Raw genomic sequence first — 20528 nt, 5'->3', positions numbered from 1 at the left:
GCATCTTTCCCCAAATTCCGTAAACTGACAAAAGCGTACCTATCTGAAAGACCATATTATTCAGTAGAAGATTTTCTTAATCAATAACTAAGAAATTACAGTACCCTTTGCACAAGTAGTATTTTTATTATCATTTTTTTTGTCTATATTTTGGTGTCATATGCAGCAGCTTAACTTTTAAACTTATTAATTACTATGTAGACTATGCATTTGCAATTTACTTAAATTTTGCAATTGATTACTTCTGTTTAACTTCATTATTATTGTTATTATTGTAAATATATTGACGATTTATATAATTTTAGTAAATTGGATTGTTATTGTTTTGTTTTCTTGACTTTTTATAAGCTTTGTCGATAAAATTGTACAATTTTTCATGACAATAAAGTATATTTCTATTCTATTCTATTCTAATGTGTTTGGTGCATTAGGTAGTTGTTGTAGTAATTTCCCTACGATGTCCCAAACATGTTTTATTGGGTTGATGTTGAAACTTCTCGCAGTTAAAACCATGGCAGGGATCCCAACCTCCTTACGATATCGCTGCACAATTATTGCAATGTGTGTCCTGGCATTATCTTGCATAAGCATAAAATAATCCCCAATAAATGGTGCAAATCGTTCTAAAATGGCTAATGTAGCTGTATGATGTAAGCCACCCGTAATATATTCTTACCAAATCCATACAAGCCTCAACATTAATCCCACCGCACACCATTACCGAGCCGCAACCATACTGTACAGTCACTACAGTGTTACACTGTGCGTAAATTTTCCTAACCCTTCTGTACACACTGTTCCACCTATCATCAGAAAAAACTGTACTTGGATTCTTCGGTAAACAATATTCTTTCCCAATCGTCTTTATTACAAACATGTTCGCAAGCAAAATACAATATTTGCCTTCTATCTCTGGTCAATAATGAGCCAGAGGATGCACTTCCAGGGCATAGGTCGTTTGCGGCAAATCTTTCCCTTATCGTATTTTGGCTTATTCTAAAGTTATAACGATCAAAAAATTCATTTTTTAAAGAAGTACTTGCAACAAAAAGTTGTACCAGTGCTTCTTTACAATAAATTTTGTAAAGAAGTACTGGTAACAAACCAGTGTACGAAGTGTCAAAAACTGGTCTTAATTAGGAGTTATAATTCTCCTACAGCCTTGATCGTATCTTCTCGAGTTACTTCCAGTAACAGTAAAACGTGTTAAGACTCTTGACATGGTTGACTAAATGGCGTTTAACCGTTCAACCTGACGGTATTGGTATTTTTTCGTGAAGAGTAATGATTCCAATACGTAAAGTCACTTTCTGACAAATATCGATCTTCTTGCTGCTTTTGGTTCATCTCAAAGGAAAAAACACTTGATAAACTTGAAAAACTCCTTTGAAAATTCATCACAACGTATTCCAACCCAACAAAATTCGAATTAAAAGAAAGCGCAACTAGCATGGTTTTAATTTGTTTGCAAAACATGAAAATGATAATACATATATTTGTAACAACACTGTTTTGGATGACCACCTTCTTCTTCATCCGTACACTACAATAGAATTAAACAAATTATTAAACCAAAAACTAAAAAACAAAAAACTCAGGGCTTTCATGAAATCCCTGGGTTTATAATAAAAAAGGTTGTTTCTTGTATAATATCCCCATTAACATATTTAGTTAATTTATCGTTTTCAAATGGCGATTTTCCAGATTGTAAAAAAACTGGAAAGGTGTTACCAATTCATAAAAAAGGTGACCCAAAACAAGTAAGTAACTACCGTCCTATTACAATTTCTTCGGTATTTTCTAAAATTTTTGAATACAGTTATTTACAAAGACTTGATTCATTTTTACAGACCAATAAAGTGATTGTTAGTAACCAACATGGTTTCCAGTCCAAAAAATCTACCCATACAGCAATGCATTCCTTTTATGATACTCTCACATCTTTAATAGATACTGGAGAGAGTCCTGTTGGGATATTTTGTGATCTTAGCAGGGCTTTCGACTGTGTCAATCATGAAATTTTATTTTATAAATTAAAAAATATCGGCATTCAAGGACGTGCGTTAAACTGGTTAACATCCTATTTAACTGCACGTCGTCAATACGTCAGCTTAACAGAAAAAGGCAAATTATCAAATGCGACGCATAAATCCAACTATCTTGATATTGATATAGGTGTACCGCAAGGCTCAATTTTAGGACCTGTTCTCTTTCTTATTTATGTAAACGATGTTGTCTCGGTTAACTCGGATGGACATTTCACGATATTTGCAGACGACATAAATGTAATAGTCAATGGACCTGATAATTCTTTGAAGTCCAAATGTAACAGTTTACTGTCAGATCTTTTCAACTGGTTCTGTAATAATAATCTATTGGTGAACACCCAAAAAACCCTTTTCACGCAATTTTATAATAGGCAACGATGTATTAACCCAATTAACTTAAATATAAATAATAATCATGTTGAACTTGTTTCATCATTAAAATTCTTAGGACTTCATATAGATGAATGTCTTAATTGGAGGAAACATTGTGATACACTGGCCGCAAAATTGAACTCATTAACGTTTTTGTTTCGAAATTTAAAACAAGTATTAACGGAGAAACAATTAATAATGCTTTATTGTGCCCAAGCCGAATATCGTTTGCGATACGGTATTTGTTTTTGGGGATCAAGTTGCCATATCAATGAAGTCTTTTTTGCACAAAAAATAATAATACGGACTATTGCTGGTATCCCTCATAAAACAAGTTGTAGGCAATACCTTCAAAATTTCAAAATATTGCCATTGGCCTGTATTTATATTCTGGAGACTTGCGTATATATTTAATAACCTCGAAAATTTTAAAACCAATGGACAAATACATAACATGGATACTAGATATAAAGATACCTTACGTGCCGCAATGTGTAGGGGAAATATATATTGCAGGTCCCCGAGTAAAATGGGACAAAGACTTTATAATAGATTTCCAAAGCATATAAAATTGTGTAAGAGCCTGTCAAGCTTTAAACTAAATTTAAAGGAATTTCTGATGACACACATTTTTTATTCAGTTGAAGAATTTCTTCAATTTTAAATGTATTTTCGTTGTTAGTTTGTGTAGTGTGATTGTTTATTTTGTTTGTTATATTTACTTAATGTACTACTTTTGACTAATTATATACAGACTCTGTCTGTCTAAAGGAAAATAAAGTATTTATTTATTTATTTATTTATTTATTTAAACTGGACTACTTAACTATTAACAAAAATTGCAGACTGCCCTAGACACTAAAGAAAAATACATACATAAGAGAAATTTTTAAAGCTTCTTCTGTATGAGTTAAAACGAAATGTTTTTAGCTTATCATTATTACTGTTACTATCCACCAAGATCAAAGATCAAAGAAACTAATTTGAAAGTTTCATTAAAAACTAAACATGAACTTGATGAAGGAACGGATTCTTTTGGTAAATACATTCAGCAAGCTGCGTGGAAAAACTTACCTGAACAGATCTATAGAGTTCCATACTGGAATATTCTAACGCCGATCTTTTGCAACTAGTAGAAATAAGCCTTCCGAATAGACATAACAATATTACATACTAAGTATGTGGTTTTTTGTCTTTTTATGCTAATAATACAGTTGTGGTACTATTAATATTATTTTAATAAAAAAACAAATTACCTACATTATCTCTGCATGGATACACTAATAAGTACTAAATGTATGCAAGATATAGAGATATGTACATATATTTTCTATTAAAATTTATTCAACAGCATTACTATTTTTTTTTTTGAAAAATAATATAATCTTAGCCAGACTTTTTTGTTACATAAAACATCAGTCGCTTTGCTTTAAATTATAATAATTAGAAAAAATTGACATTGGATTGGCCCTCCCGAAAACTCTTATTTTATAAGTAGTTAGGACTTCCGATTGGATGGAATTTCCTCGGAACTGCAAAAATCCTTATCTTATGTCTCATCTGTGGCATCAATATTGAAGTAAATGGTTTCATTGTTTGGCTGTAAATCTTCAGTATCTTCGAAAACAGATGAATAATAATTATCGTCAAAAGAAACAGATCTTGAAAAGCCTATGTTTGTCGTTTTGTCAAGTTGTGGATTATCCTCACTTTCTACAGGTAATATATAGTTTCTGCCTCTTTGAAAAACTTGCACTTTATAAAAAAACTATTATTTTATTAACTTTTTCTATTTTCGGAAATATTATGCCAAATTATGTTCATCATATGAATAACAGAGTAAACTGAAATTTTTCTTGCCATGTCATTCTTGCCATCATGTCTTGCCAACGTTTTTTGAAAAAAAAAAAGATTAAATTATAGAGCGCATTTTTAAATTTTCTTAAAAATCTTCCTTTTACTCCATGTAACTCGAAAAATATAAGAGATTCGAAAAAAAGATGCCACACAAAAATGTAGGGCTTTGTCAGATATAAATTTCCATTTTATTTTTCATTACTATATCTCTTATCATTTTCAAGTTACATGGAGAAAAAGGAAGATTTTTAAGAAAATTTAAAAATGCGCTCTATAATTTGATCTTTTTTTTTAAACCATTCATTTTAAACCCGTCCAACTTTTTGAACATATAAATAACATTATAATAAAAGGTATTGTAGAAGGAAAACGATGCATTTACATTTTGGTGGATGGGGTTAAAATTATTTCTCATTTTTTCTTAAAATACATTAGTTATCAATTTTGTTTGCAGCATATCTCGCTTAGTTTTAATGTAATGGACCTCTAATATAGCTCATTTTAAAGGTCTTTTTGAGCACTACAAAAGGTATTAGTATCATTATTATACACCTAAAGTTGACCGTTTCTCTATTATTTCAAGTTGAATACACCAGTTTGAGAATATACCAAAAAACAAACTATTTTCACCTACCATATCTCTTTTTATACTATAACTAGAAGATTTATGAGGGCAAGTGTCTCTTTGTTTTTTTATAACCTACAAAAATGTTTAATATAGCTTTTTTAGTTAGATGCATAGTTTTTAAGGTATTCGCAAAAAACCATTCGAAAAGGTATTATGTTTCAATGAAAATGGCCAATTTTCAACCACCAATATCTCAAAAAGTATTGAGTTTCCAAAAAAAAAAATTATAGATCAGTGTTTGCTTAGAATTAGGTTCTCTAGCGAATTCCGTGGTAATTTTAACCAAAATTTTTTCCACCCCTAAGAAGGGGTGGAGACCACCCCCAAGATAAAAGCACACATCGGCATAAGGTAGACTTTGAATTAGAAGATAACAAGAGGCTAGGCCCAAAATTTCATTAAAATCCATGCAATAGGATAGAATTCGGAGGTAATATCTTATTCTTGCTCCCATTGACTGGCGTACAAGGGGTTAGCCTATTAACTCAATCCCTGATTTGAAGATTCGGGGTTTGATTTTGGAGTATTCCTACTCCTTAAAGTTTGATTTTCGTGGAATTTAAAAGCATCAATTACCGTCTCGATTGGTCCGTGAGAGGTATTTTATTTCCTATATACCTGTCTTCTAATGCTGGTGGGCGCGTTCGCTTCTCCACTACCTGGGGGGAGCTCTCTGTAGGTTAGGTTACAGGCTTCCCGAGAGCTTAAGGGAAGGTTCAATAGCTAAATATAATAACTGTAGGTACTGATTTTTAGCATAATCAAATACTTTTTCTTATTAAGAAAATAACCAAATTAACCACGAAGGTCATTCCCGGAGTAACGAGAATACAATAGGTGTACAGTGTATAAAGTATAAAGTTAGGTACACTATATCTTACTTGCTAAGTTACGATTGTTACGTAATTGGAAAAGAGTTTTTAGTGGGTTTGAAGGTTAAAAAAGCTTTTCATATTGTTTGAATAACCAGATATCGTTTGTCGGTAAGCGTCAAATTCATCACATTCTATTGTCTCATGATTTATTAATATCATATTACATTGTCTTATCTTCTGCATTTTGATGCATAGGTATGGGTAATGAGATGATCATGAGTAAGTAAGTTTACAGTATCCTAAGGCTACGGCTCCACGGGCGGGAAATTGACGCTAGCAGTAGCGGGAAAATTACGGCAGCAGCACAGCTGTAAAATCTTGGCTCCACGAGAACGACAATTTACAACATGCATAGCGCCGCATCTGGCCGCATCTTGGTTTGTAGTGGTTTCATGCAGAGTCGGCGATAAAGGGCCTGCGATGGATGCACTGCAGGCGGGCGCTCTTATTTGACGAGCGACAAGACACAATACTGCAGTTGAACAGTGGATTGTGGATTCAGAAATCGGCTAGTTGAACCCCAGAATTTTATAATCCGTCTTTACAATAGCCGAGTTGATTTCCGAAGATGGGTAAATTGATTCCCGTTGCCATCTGGGGCTTGGTCGGTGTACTTAATGTTTTCTAGGAATGAGAAAACAATAAATTATTTTATAACATATAGTTTTGTTACAAAAATATATACCTATATATTTATAATAAAAAATATATCCTACATTGACATGCTAAATCTATGCTAAGGTATTTAAATGCCAGTCTAGGGGTATTATGTACGTTTTTGTCTATTTGGCAATAAGAAGAAAACCAAAGGTACTATCCCTTGTAAGATAATTCGGATGGAATTCCCCAGATTTTTTTGTGCTTGATATCGGCCCAGTCTCTTAATCTGGGGAATTCCATTCGAATTATCTTGCAATGGAGAATATATATAGACCATGGACGGAGAACATTTACTTAAAAGAACTTTGGGCAATATTCAAAAGTTCCATCTATATTCATAAATGGTGTCCAAACCTGTTAAAAATTGTAAAATGCTGTTACAGGAAAACATAATAGTTTGGTTTTCTATGTCGTTTACCATTAGAAAATCCTCGTTTTTGTTGGTTTTCACCTAGAAATGTTTTAATGTTTATGAGTTTCTTCCATACTTTTTGGTAATTTAGGCAGAAGAGATCGTCGGGCGTTATACATATTTTCGGACCAATTCCACATCTTTGGTAGTCAAGGTACTAATATCGCCATTTCGTAATTCCTCATGCAAAATTTTCATATCACCCATTTTCATAGGTCCACTGACATCTTCTACGGTCTTTCGCTTCAAGGAGTTACTTAACATTTGACGATTGAGCACATCTTCGTTTAATTCACAATGATTGTGGTCATCCATAATTTCCGTCACTACGTTGTCCCCTTGGGTTTTTAAAAATGCTTTACATTTTTCTTTTGTCTGCGCACAAAAAAAATCAACGCTTGTCATCATGCCGTCATTTTTTAAAGATTTGTGAAAACGCTATTTGAAGCCATTCCTGAGAAGACTAATAAATATTTTTGAAAAAAATAAACGCAGAATTAAATATTACAGTATTATCGAGGGTCAAAAGCCCCTGAGACCTTCTATAATGTTTATTTTAATAAGTCACAGGGGTAAAAAAAAATGAAACTTCCTGTTTATTCTAAGGACTTTTAGCCCCCCGTATTAATGTAATCTTTCATTCTGTGTTTAAATTTTTCAAAAATACTTATTGGTTTTCTCAGTATTTAAAAAAAATGAATGCGTTTAAAAATATTTCGATCAAAATTTTGCGCCTACGGTCTCAAATAGGGTTAAAGTATTATCCATTTTTGTAATCAGTATTTCAAAAGCTTTTAAATGAGGTGTCACATGATGTACTTTCCCATTTAAAAAAATCAAAGTTATGTCTGTCACCTGAAGAGGCATCGCGTAAAGTTCGAAACATTGATGCTATATTATACTATGGTTATTTTAAAAATCGACCTGTCCCAGTGTTTTGCTTATGTGTTAAAAATAAATAAGTTAATATGGGGGTAACGCTTATTCGAGCGCACTGTATGTATTACATTTTATATTTGATTATCATAAATGCATAAGCAATAAAATAATTACAAATTAAAAGCTATTAAAAGGTAATTGGAAGGATTACGATTCCCGGGATTCAATTCGACCATCTAAATATTTTGACCCTTCTTAATTTAGATATTTACCTCCGCCCCTGTAAATTACTGTAAAAATGGGTCTGGACTTATCCATCTGCGACATGACCTTGACGACGCGTCTTTTACCGATCTTGAGCGATAGTTTACAGCATCGTGGAGCCGCCCAGTATTATCGTTGTTGGTTTCATTTATCACTCTTCATTTTGCTGCTACTGCTAGCGTCAATTTCCCGCCCGTGGAGCCGTAGCCTAACCGGAGACGAGATATGATGACTTGGTCCGATTGTTCATTGAATGCGGGTTCCATGGTTCAATATATTCTTTTATCTCTTTTAATTTGCTCGTAGATGTTTTCCATTTTTCATTCCGTAAATTGAGGGTCATCGATTTTAATTGTTGTTTTATATCTGATGCTGGGATTGATTGTTCTGCCGCTGAAGGTAATTATTGCTAAGCTGCGTAAGCTCAGCGTTCAGCATTTTCAGCGTTTTCATTTCCCTCGATTCCAGAATGAGAGGGATCCATAGAAATATGTACTATTTTTAAGTCCGTTTGATGCAGATGTGTAATATTTCTTTGATTAATATAGCTACAGGGTTTTTCGTAAAAGTTCTGTTGTATCAGTCTAAGTGAATTGATTGAATCAGAAATTAATAAAGAGTGTTTGGTTTGTGCCTTGGAAATGTGTTTTACGCCTGTAATATGGCATAAAGTTCTCCATTTAAGAGGAAACTGTAGCGATCAACAGGTAGCCAAAACGCGTTCCAAGATTGCGGCTGTAATTTTGAATATTTTTTGGAGATATTTGGCACACGTATTCGTAATATAATAAAGAATGGCGGTACAGATCCCAATTTGAAAAATATATTAATATGTGGAAATTACTCTGTAATCAAATACAATACTAAAAAAACGAGGCTGTACCGCCATTAAGAAGAACAAAAAAATACACTTTCTTCAAATAAACTTTTTTATCCGATGCCTAGATTTTGTGTCATTTTGGAACTACTAATGAAATAAAAAAGTTTAGTAGTTCCAAAATGACACAAAATCTAGGCATCGGATAAAAAAGTTTATTTGAAGAAAGTGTATTTTTTTGTTCTTCTTTATGGCGGTACAGGCTCGTTTTTTTAATATTGTATTTAATTACAGAGTAATTTCCACAAATTAATATATTTTTCAAATTGGGCTCTGTACCGCCATTCTTTATTATATTACGAATACGTGTGCCAAATATCTCGACAAAATATTCAAAATTACAGCCGCAATCTTGGAACGCGTTTTGGCTACCTGTTGATCGCTACTGTTATCACCTTAAGATACTGTATGTACTTGGAAGCTTAAATTAATATTTATTTTTGTTGCTTATGAATAATCCTGCTCGTACGCCTTGGGAAGACTTAGACGAATCAGCGAATATGTGGATGTAATTTTTTTAATTTGAGGCTATTTGTTTATAATTTTGATATATAGGACATGGATTGGTGCCATATTTATTATATTGTGTTATTTGGGTGTTTACATAATGGGGTTTGATAATCCATGGAGGAACGCTGTGTTCATTAATTAAACATATGCTGGGAAAATTTTGGAGATTTAACTTTGATATATGAGGCGATCAGAGCAACAGTGTCCTAAACCACATCTTATAATTTTACGAAAACGCTTTTATTACATTAAAGTTATCCACTATTTAAGTATCTTCAGATGCAGAGTGACTCAAGCAATGGTTGCTTGAGCTACTCTGCATTAACCCGCGAGTAGTCGCGCGGTGAGATAGAATCTCAATTTTTATCCTTTTTCGCGATAACTTGATGAAAAATTTTGCAATTTTGAAAAAATTTCGTAAGTGCCTCGAAGAAGGGTGTAGTAATGCGTAGGAATTTTTTTGAAGTTATACTTCTTTACGCGCATATGAGGGTGAATTTTAATAAAATTAAAACCTTTGATCCCGGCGCAGTCGCATTACAACTTTGTTCTGATTGGATGTTCAAATGACATGACAAAAATTATCCAATATGCCAGCTGTATCACAGCTGTGGGACTGTGGTTTGGTTATGTATGGTGTATGGTTGTTGCGTTTTAAAATTTGTAGGAAGAGAAACAACAAACAAAAAGTTAGTTAATGGTTATACTGCCTTTTTAAATAGTTTTCATATTATATTTTTGGACTTATTAACATAGAAGAGATGATTGTTGCATGTCAATGTGAAAGCCCATCAAACTGTGACTAGTATGAGTGCCGCAAAATTACTGATAACAACAATCAACCGGGACGATCTACGATCTCGCTTATTCAAAGCTAAAGAATCTTACACTGGTAAGTGTTTTAAAAATAGTAGATCAAATTTTGTTATGATATTGTCAAATTGTGAAATGTCAAAATATTTATATTTCATTTATTAACATTAATATTAATAATACAACTTGCGCAATTTGAAAAATGTGGTTTAAAAGGTTTTTTATTATAATTTTGGGTCTTTGAATTTGTCTTCCTTGGGCGTAAAATAATAAAACATCTATTTTTATATTTCACTTGTCACCGTGATGTGTAAATATGTATATCTGACACGTTAATAGTATGTACCTTGATGGTTTTGTTGGTAGAGCATTGGACCAGAGATTAAGAATTCGCGAGGTTGCGGGTTCAATTCCCGGACGATTCATACTTTTTTCGTTTTTTTAATATTTGGCATTGGCAAATGTTTTGGTTAAATTTTGGTAATTATTGTTAATTTTTTGTATTGTAACTGTTAAGTAGGTATATTTAATTCGTTGAAATTATATTATAATAGAAGTATAACTTCTTACGTGCGTACAAAGTACACACACATTCTTTTTTTTCTTCTTCTTTTTGTGGAATTTATGGCTGTGGGGAGAGCCAATTAGATTTAACCCGCGAGTAGTCGCGGCCATTAGATAGAATCTCACATTTCATCCTTTTTCGTAATACAGTAAAACCTGTCAGTAACAGCCACTGAAAATGAAAGAACTATTGGCCGATATAGAAAGGTGGCCGCGTATTGCCAATTTTTGTAGTCTACATATAATTGGTTTGGGAAATTTTTAAACTGGCCGTTAGGACAGGTGGCCGTTAACACAGGTTTTACTGTACAGTAAAATTTGTCAGTAACGGCCACTAAAAATGAAAGAACTATTGGCCGATATAGAAAGGTGGACGGTATTGCCAGTTTTTGTAGTCTACATATAATTGGTTTGGGAAATTTTTAAACTGGCCGTTAGGACAGGTGGCCGATGTTGGCAGGTGGCCGTAACACAGGTTTTTTTAATAAAATTGTTAGAAATATATATTTTTAATATAAAAAGTAGATAAAAATAGTACAAAATAAAAATTTGTTTTAAATTCGTATTTTGAGATAGAATCTCACACGCGACTATCGCCGTTACAGAAGTGAGCGCGACTACTCCCGGGTTAAGAAATTACTTAAATAAGGGATAACTTTACTGTAATAAAAGCGTTTTGGTAAAATTGTGGGATGTGGGTTAAGCCACTGTTACTCTGAATGCCTCATATTAGTCTAAGAGCTAGTGAACCCTCCGACTAACGGTCGTCCTGTAAGGCTAGAAATTTTTCTAGTGATAATTCATAGCACACCAAGGCTAAAAACCATGACCTGGCAGGCCTCAGCGGTGCACCTGTATCTACCAGGTGAATCGAAAAGGGCAAATTTAGGGGGTAAAATAAGGCTTTCTCCTGTAAGGTTTAAATTTAAGTATGCGTTTGAGTAAGTCATTTAGAAGAAATGTGAACAATGACAGGCGATTCTGAAGAGCATAAGACCTTGCCAGGCGAAGGGAAAGATTAGGGGTTTTTCCTAAAATTATTCTTTTTGCATCGAACAATTTTTTTTTTGAGTTTTTGGGATCATTCCAAACCCAAAACACCTTTAGTGATTTTTCTCTTAAGTTAATAGTTTTTGTTATATAAGCGATTGAAAATTTTGAAAATTGCGAAATCGGCCATTTTTAACCTTAAATCGGACATTTATCTAAAAATTTGAGTGTTGCCAAGGTACGTAGCTTTTCTTTAAACATTGATTGATGAAATCCCGAAGAGTTTTTTGCAATAAAATATCGAAAACCCCTTTGTTTTTTTAATTGCTTATCAAGAGGGTGCGACACTGTAGTATAAGTGAGGACGTTTGAGTTTGCATAAATTCATTATCTCGAGAATGGGCAAATTTCAAGAGAAATCCTCAGACAGGTCGATTTTTATTTTTGAGTTAGGACATTTTGGAATATATATAATACTAGTGACGTCATCCATCTGGGCGTGATGAAGTAATCGATGATTTTTTTAAATAAGAGTAGGGGTTATGTGATAGCTCATTTGAAAGGTTATTTAATTCTCTATTCAGTAATATAAACATTAACATAATTATTTATACAGGGTGTACAAAAAAAAATTTTCTCTTTGTAAAATTTAATCAAAGTTAATTGATTAAAAAAAATTTTTGTACACCCTGTATAAATAATTATGTTAATGTTTATATTATTGAATAGAAAATTCAATAACCTTTCAAATGAGCTATCACACAACCCCTACTCTCATTTAAAAAAATCATCGATTACGTCATCACGCTCAGATGGATGACGTCACTAGTATTATATATATATATGCCAGAAAGTCCTAATTTAAAAATAAAAATCGACCTGTCTGAGAATTTCTCTTGAAATTTGTCCATTCTCGAGATAATGAATTTATGCAAACTCAAACGTCGTCACTTATACTACAGTGTCGCACCCGCGTGATTAGCAATTAAAAAAACAAAGGGGTTGTCGATATTTTATTGCAAAAAACTCTTCGGGATTTCATCAATCAATGTTTAAAGAATATCTACGTATCTTGGCAGCATTGAAATTTTTAGATAAATGTCCGATTTAGGGTTAAAAATGGCCGATTCCGCAATTTTCAAAATTTTCTATCGCTTATATAACAAAAACTATTAACTTAAGAGAAAAATCACTAAAGATGTTTTCTGTTTGTAATGATTCAAAAAACCTAAAAAAAAATTGTTCGATACAAAAAGAATAATTTTAGGAAAACCCCCTAATATTTCCCCTCGCCTGGCAAGGTCTTATGCTCTTCAGAATCGCCTGTCATTGTACACATTTCTTCTAAATGACTTATTCAAGCACATACTTAAATTTAAACCTTACAGGAGAAAGTTTATTTTACCCCCTAAATTTGCACTTTTCGATTCACCTGGTAGATACACGTGCACCACTGAGGCCTGCCAGGTCATGGTTTTTAGCCTTGGTGTGCTATGAATTATCACTAGAAAAATTTCTAGCCGTAGAGGACGACCGTTAGTCGGAGGGTTCACTAGCTCTTAGACTATTGGCCATGAGCCGATGGGTAGAGGGGATTTGACAGCTTTCGCCAGCGCTGTTAGTTGCAGTTTTGTGCATTTATCTGATAAATTTAAATGGCGCGCCATGGGTAGAGGAGAGGAGATTTGACGGTTATCGCCAGCGCTGTTAGTGCAGCGTTGCCACATTTAGTAGGTTTCTACTTTTTTGGTAAATTTTTGATATTTTTTAAAAAATTCTATTAGGCAATATTTTTTAATAGATTTTTGGTATATTTCAACATTTTCTTATGACAAAAATAAAATTTGCTTTTTAATAGTATTTACCCCATTTCTAAATTAATTTTTAGACATTTTGTTACAATTTCCCAATGTCATTACCGAAAATAAGATTCAGGGGTGGGATTCTGTGTACAATCGCTAACACCGCCGACCGCTTTCTATCAATGTCAATATATTTGAATTTTTAGTTTTAATTCAAATATTTTCTTGTTTTACTAAGTGCCACTTCAGCATCAACTAGCAAAACTAGAAAATAATTCAATTAAAGCTAAAAATTCAAATATTTTCACGACAATTGACATCGATAGAAAGCGAAGTGTAGATATCTACAGTGCACGGAATCCAGCCCCAGGACATAGATGATGAATATTAAACAAAAATGAAACTGGATTCTGGTGTAACAAACTTGCAGATTTCAAGTATAGCAGTGCAATCAGTACCTATTTCAGGTGTTATTGAAGAGTTCTGGCATTCGGTGAGCCTGTTAGAAGCTAACGATGGAAAACTAAAATATCTAAGGCCCGGTCTTTTCACCTCCGGATAAAAGTTATTCGGAGGTTTATTTGACATATTTACATGTAATCTGCCGGATAAACTTCCTAATAAATATTTATTCGGAGGTGAAAAAACCGGGCCTAATTATAATATATGTAACTTTGCAAAACAACAAATATTGTGTTTGCGTGTTTCTAATATAAAATGCGAAATAATTGTTTGAAAAATATGATCCAGACATGCAGATGTTAAAATCAGCGGATGACAAAATATTATATGTATACAAATATTAAATATAAAACTGATAAAAATTAATAATTGTTGGTCATTTTGTTCCCCAGTTAAAATATAAAAAAGTTTGGTTTTTGTTTACAAACATTCATATTAATTTCTAGTTAAACTCCCTCTGTGGCTCAGTGGTAAGAGCGCCTACCTTTGGATCGAAAGGACCGACTGGTCGCGAGTTCGAATCTCACCAGGGTAGAGAATTTTTCGTTTATTATAAATTAATAAATGAAAATAGTTTCTATCCTTGTGGGATCGGTACCCACCGGGGGGACCGCAGACGTTCGGATACAATTAGCGTCTCTGCAAAGACAATGACATCAACTTTGCAAAGTAACAAGATACTTACTCAACACACACACTACACATAAAGTCGACTTTACATTACATGATTTATCATATGATTTGGTCATGGAGTGAAATTTACATGTTTACACTGTGTGATTTTTCATATGATTTTGCATTGTTTTGTCATAAGCATTGTCATGCGACTCGTCATGGGAAAAATCATATGACAAATCACATGATAAATCATGTAGTGCAAAGTCGACTTTACACTAGCTACCTAATTGGTAAAATCCACTGTACCATCACCATGCCAATGCCCATTAGTTGTCGAGGCATCAGCTAAATAAAAAAAATTTCTAGTTAGTCAGCTGTTATTTTTATTATAAAAAGTCCTAAATTATATACAAATATATTAATAAAGTTTTATAGTATATTTTAGTTTTTGATAAGTAGATTTTAGTAAGCTAAACTTACAGTAGATTTTCTAAATAAAATGTGGCAACGCTGTGTTAGTGGCAGTTGGCAGTTTTGTTTTGTGCATTTGTTAAACTTCATAAACTGAAATGGCGGATAATATGGATTTTTCAAAAAAGAAAACAAGATATTGCAGCTGTTGTATTGATTCATGTAAAAATACTGAATATAACAGTACTGGATGCATTTATTATATTCGGAAACATTGCCTACATGTCCTGCATCTACTAAATCCTTTCCCTGTTTGGTGTTGCTGATTGAAATTGGATATCATGGGAAATAAGACTTGAATCCAGTATAATGTTTAATATCCATTTTGATAGAATTCAAAAAAATTACAATTCATACAAATTACAAATTTTAATAAGCAAATCAGTAAGCACACAAAAATAAACAGAGGTAACATTTAAAATGTTAAATAATTCATTTAAACGTATTCTTTTTCTCAATGGTCTCTTGCGTAAGCAGTCATCCAGTCGCACGAACTTATATACTAAATATTAAAATTATAATGAATAAAATAAAAAAACATAATTAATTTTACTATCAATTCTGTGTATTCATTTAGTAATCAGGTTACAATAATATTTCAGTTCATAATTTGTGTCTTTCTAGATAAGTATCTATTTTTCTCGTTTTGTATATTTCACATATATAAATTTTATCAGAAAAGTATAAGTTTCAAACCGCGAGAGAGCGCTACCGTCGAAACTCACAGCCAATATACCGGTGAATTCTAACATAAAAAGGTGGTGGGGAGGTGCTATATTGAAATGATTTGAAACGATTACCGAAAATGTTTTTGTGAGCAGGATATAATGGAGGCGATGCTATCCTTGAGGCATGATAAACGAATAATTTGTAGTTTGAAAGATAATATTGGTTCGCCCAGTTCGCAGTATACGCTTTCTACAGGCTTTGTTCTGTAAGCATCTAGAATTATTTTCAAATATTTTTGTTTTCTTGGATGCAGAACTAATATCTCGTGCGTCAAACTTATTATAATTTTTATCAGACTTAATACAAAAACGGATAACTCCACTAATTTTTATGATGCATATGCAAATGTCAGAAACATAAAAAATAAATGACGTATACGTAACTCATAAAATATGAAAATATTATGTTTTAAAAAATGCGGGAGTATATAACTAAAAACGTCGAAAATTTGATAACACCAATTTAAATAATAGTTATTTATGAAACAGTGCGTGAAATATGCTTTTTAGGAACGCACGCGATGTTTAAGGTGATACAGTAGCGATCAACAGGTAGCAAAAACGCATTCCAAGATTGCGGCTGTAATTTTGAATATTTTTTCGAGATATTTGGCACACGTATTCGTAATATAATAAAGAATGGCGGTACAGAGCCCAATTTGAAAAATATATTAATATGAGGAAATTACTCTGTAATTAAATACAATATTAAAAAAACGAGCCTGTACCGCCATTAAGAAGAAAAAAAATACACTTCCTTCAAATAAACTTTTTTATCCGGTGCCTAGATTTTGTGTCATTTTGGAAAAACTAAAATTTTTTATTTCATTAGTAGTTCCAAAATGACACAAAATCTAGGCATCGGATAAAAAAGTTTATTTGAAGAAAGTGTATTTTTTTGTTCTTCTTAATGGCGGTACAGGCTCGTTTTTTAATATTGTATTTAATTACAGAGTAATTTTCTCATATTAATATATTTTTCAAATTGGGCGCTGTACCGCCATTCTTTATTATATTATGAATACGTGTGCCAAATATCTCGAAAAAATATTCAAAATTACAGCCGCAATCTTGGAACGGGTTTTCGCTACCTATTGATCGCTACTGTTTCCTCTTAAGCGCTGGTTTCCTCGAAAGCGGTGCCGATAACCTGCGATCGTAACACTGCGATGAATGACATCCTAAAACAGTACCATGCAAAATAATAGCGTTGGTTTCCAAGGATGCGTTGGAAGCCACCGCTTGCTGAGCTTGCATATTCCATTGCCTCAGTGAAGAACCTTGAATTTTTCACCGTGATCTGACGTAATTCATCGCATTGCTACGGTCGCTGTTTGTCGGTGCCGCTTTCGAGGAAACCCAGGCTTTAGAGCACGAGCGACAGCGGCGCGAGTGCTATCTGCACTTGTCACTGGAATTCATTTCTATTCTACAATTTTTGGAACTTTGACATTTAACAATTACTTACTTACTTTACTTAGTCCTAAGCCTTTATACCTTTAGGTGTAAGGCTGGTGGAGTTGAGTTTGGCATTGTAGTCTCCATGCTTTCCGATCTTGCGTTAGGTTTCTTGCACTTTCCAATGTCAATCCTTTCTTCTCTACTTCTTTCCTGATTTCATCTACCCACATAACTCTTGGACTTCCTCTTTTGTTTTTCCCCTGCACTCTCGTTTCGAACACTCGTTTTGTAAGCCTCTCGTTCGACATTCTACACACGTGCCCGAATCATCTAAGTTGTCCCTCCCCTATTTTTTCATTCATTGGTTCCAGTTTTAGGTTTTGTCTAATTGTTTCGTTTCGTATTTTGTCTGTCCTCTTTCTGTTTGCTATTTTCCTCAGGAACCTCATTTCCATAGCATTGACTCTGGATTTTTGTCTCCCCGTCAATGTCCATGTCTCGCTGCTATACATGATTGTTGGTCTAACTACTGATTTAACGACTGCCGTTTTTACTTTCTCCGGTATCTCTTTTTTCCCCAAGAATGTTGTTTTCATAGCGTTAAATAAGCTTCCTGTTCGTCCCATTCTCTCGTTTATTTCCATGTCTTGCTTACCGTTTGCTTCAATTATTACTCCTAGGTACTTAAAATATTCCACTTGCTCTAGTTGTTTCCGTCTAATTATATTGCGTGTGTCTTCCCCGTATTTGAAATTATCATTGTTTTTGTTTTCTCTGTATTAATTTTCATATTTATGTTTGATAGTTCTTCTTCTAGGATTTCAAAATTGTTCTGTAGGTCTTCTCTGTTTTCTGCTATCAATACCATGTCGTCTGCGAATAGTAGCTCCGATAGTTGAGTCCGTTTCATTTGCCAGTATCCTAATGTTAGTTTTCTCATTCTTCTCTTGGCTTTCTTTATCGCTTCATCCAGTACCACTGAAAATAGCAGTGGACTCAGCACGCATCCCTGTTTGACGCCTTGACTTGTAGTAAATTCTCTGGGTTCCTCGTTATTGGTTCTTATTGTATTTGTATTATTTTTGTACATATCCTTTATTACTTCTATTACGTGTCTGCCGACTCCCCTTTCTTTTAGTGTCTTCCATACGTCCTTTCTTCGGATTCTGTCAAACGCCTTTTCCAGGTCAATGAAGCACATATGTCTCTCTCTATTCTTCTTGATTACCTTCTCACTTACTTGTCTTAATGTGAATATTAGGTCTTGCGTGCTTCTGTCCTTCCTGAATCCACACTGTGTGTCTTCCATAGTTGTTTCTGTTTGGGTTTTTATTCTTGTCTCTATTAAAAATTAGAACTTCTTTCAAACCACAAAACTGTCAAAAGTTTGGTTGTAATTTATTGCTCATTATGTCATCACCATGACAACGCGAAAGTTAAGGCTATTTGATTATATGAAAGTGTGCCAAAAACAGTGCGAACAAGTAAATCCCATTTAAAATACATTGTTACTTCACGCACACTTTAAACCCTTCACGCACTGCTATCTATAATGACAGTTTTCACAAACTAAAAACCTATACATAATATGACATAGAGTAGATACAGTCGGAAAAATAAAAGAATACCCATGAACGAACATACACCGTATAAAACACGCTGTATTTTCCTGTCACCGTGTCACAAAGAAAATTGTCCAGTGCAAGTATAAAACACGCTGTATAAAACACGCTGTATTTTTCTGTCACCGTGTCACAAAGAAAATTTTCCAGTGCAAGTACATGTAACAATAATTATTACATGTACTTGCGCTGGCCAATTTTTTGTCTGACACGGTGACAGGAAAATACAGCGTGTTTTATATGTTCGTTCATGGGTATTCCTTCATTTTTCCTACTGTAATAGTTATTTATGATATAAAGTGTTAAAAGTACAATTTTAAGGCACGCATCTGAAAGTTTGCAGAATGAGCGAAACGAATTCTGCAATTCACATGAGTGCTTTAAAAATGTACTTTTTAACACGTATATCATACAATATTTTTTCTACAAACGTCTTATATATCAACAATTATAATTTTATTCATTCTCAATTACAGGACAAAACCTACAAAAACTTTTACTTGAAATGATATTCCATTTTTATATTTTTCTTGACATTACTGCTTATACTGTCAATACGTAAATCATAACAACTATAGAATAAAATCTACTTTTATTGTTGTATATTCTAACAAATTTTAATAGTTTTTTTCTACAAACGTGTTAAAAATGCAATGATACAGCTAGAAGCTAAGTAACAGCTTAGATACTGTTTTATTAGTATACTTTTGGAACTCGTAGGATATTAAATTTATAATTTTGTTGCTTCAAATAATTTCCCTTGTTTTGGTTCTACTTAAACAACAATAATAATAATAATAATAAAGACTTTTTATTCATTTGGTATGTAAAACCAATAAGCATATAGTTACAGCACATTGAAGAATATAGAACAAAAGCAAAAAAGTTAAACCCTATTGGGATAACATCTGGCGAAGTCTAGCTAAAGCTACTCTTACTTAACCAAATGTTAATCCCCGACGCTTCTAATTAATCTAAAAATAAACCTAAACTAACTAATTAAAAAGGAACCTAACTTACAAAAAAAGGTGGGGAAAAAAACTAAATATTAACCAAGTACTCAAAAAAAATATTTTTTTTCAAACTCATCATTGAGAAAAAAATTCTTTCAAAACAGCCCAACCAAAAATATGTCCATGAAGCTCAATGCACAACACAATTGTTAAGCAATGTTATTGTTTATCAAAAAGATATAAACGAAATTTATACTTGAATTGATTAATTGAATATAGTTTAATATTATGAGAAATTGAATTATACAGCTTTACTGCGTTGTAGGTAAAACTCCTTTGGAACCAGGCTGATTAACCAAAGCATTAAATAAATCTTCTTTATCGAAACTAAGGTACAATTGAGTGTCGTCAGCGTAAGCAACTATGCTGCAGTATTGTAAAGAGTTAATAATATCAGTAGTGTAAATTAAAAACAATAATGGAGAAAGAATTGACCCTTGCGGTACACCTGAAAGAATATTTATTGGGGTAGATTGTTTGTCATCTACAGATATTTTTTGTGTTCTATTTAATAAAAAAGATTGTATTAGGTTTACAGACTCTGCCTCAAACCCATAGTATCGCAATTTTGAACATAACAACTCATGGTCTACGGTATCGAACGCTTTGGAGGAATCTAAAAGAACGAGCAGACTTATTTGACCTTTATCAGATGCTCTTAG

The 20528-nt window shown here is 33.1% G+C and overlaps 2 protein-coding genes across 6 annotated transcripts in view; one reads left to right on the top strand and one right to left on the bottom strand.

Moving 5' to 3' along the window:
* The window catches only part of LOC126889575 (cytochrome P450 6k1-like), a 52684-nt gene that overhangs the window by 12225 nt on the left and 19931 nt on the right, over positions 1 to 20528 (bottom strand). The window contains exon 1 of one of the 5 annotated variants that reach the window (XM_050657960.1): positions 3495 to 3533. The exons of the other annotated variants lie outside the window; for them this stretch is intronic. Within the exon in view, the coding sequence (XP_050513917.1) occupies positions 3495 to 3518 (24 nt within the window). The 5' untranslated portion in view covers positions 3519 to 3533. Of the gene's footprint in view, positions 1 to 3494; positions 3534 to 20528 lie in introns of those variants that run through there. 5 annotated transcript variants of the gene reach the window in all.
* The window catches only part of LOC126889577 (cytochrome P450 6k1-like), a 136297-nt gene continuing 119612 nt past the window's right edge, over positions 3844 to 20528 (top strand). The window contains exon 1 of the mRNA XM_050657970.1: positions 3844 to 4139. Coding sequence (XP_050513927.1) covers positions 4094 to 4139 — 46 coding nt within the window. The 5' untranslated portion in view covers positions 3844 to 4093. The remainder of the gene's footprint in view (positions 4140 to 20528) is intronic.

This window comes from Diabrotica virgifera, chromosome 8, assembly GCF_917563875.1.
Source record: "Diabrotica virgifera virgifera chromosome 8, PGI_DIABVI_V3a".
Taxonomy (NCBI): domain Eukaryota; kingdom Metazoa; phylum Arthropoda; class Insecta; order Coleoptera; family Chrysomelidae; genus Diabrotica; species Diabrotica virgifera.
This window is presented reverse-complemented; position numbering and strand designations above follow the sequence as displayed.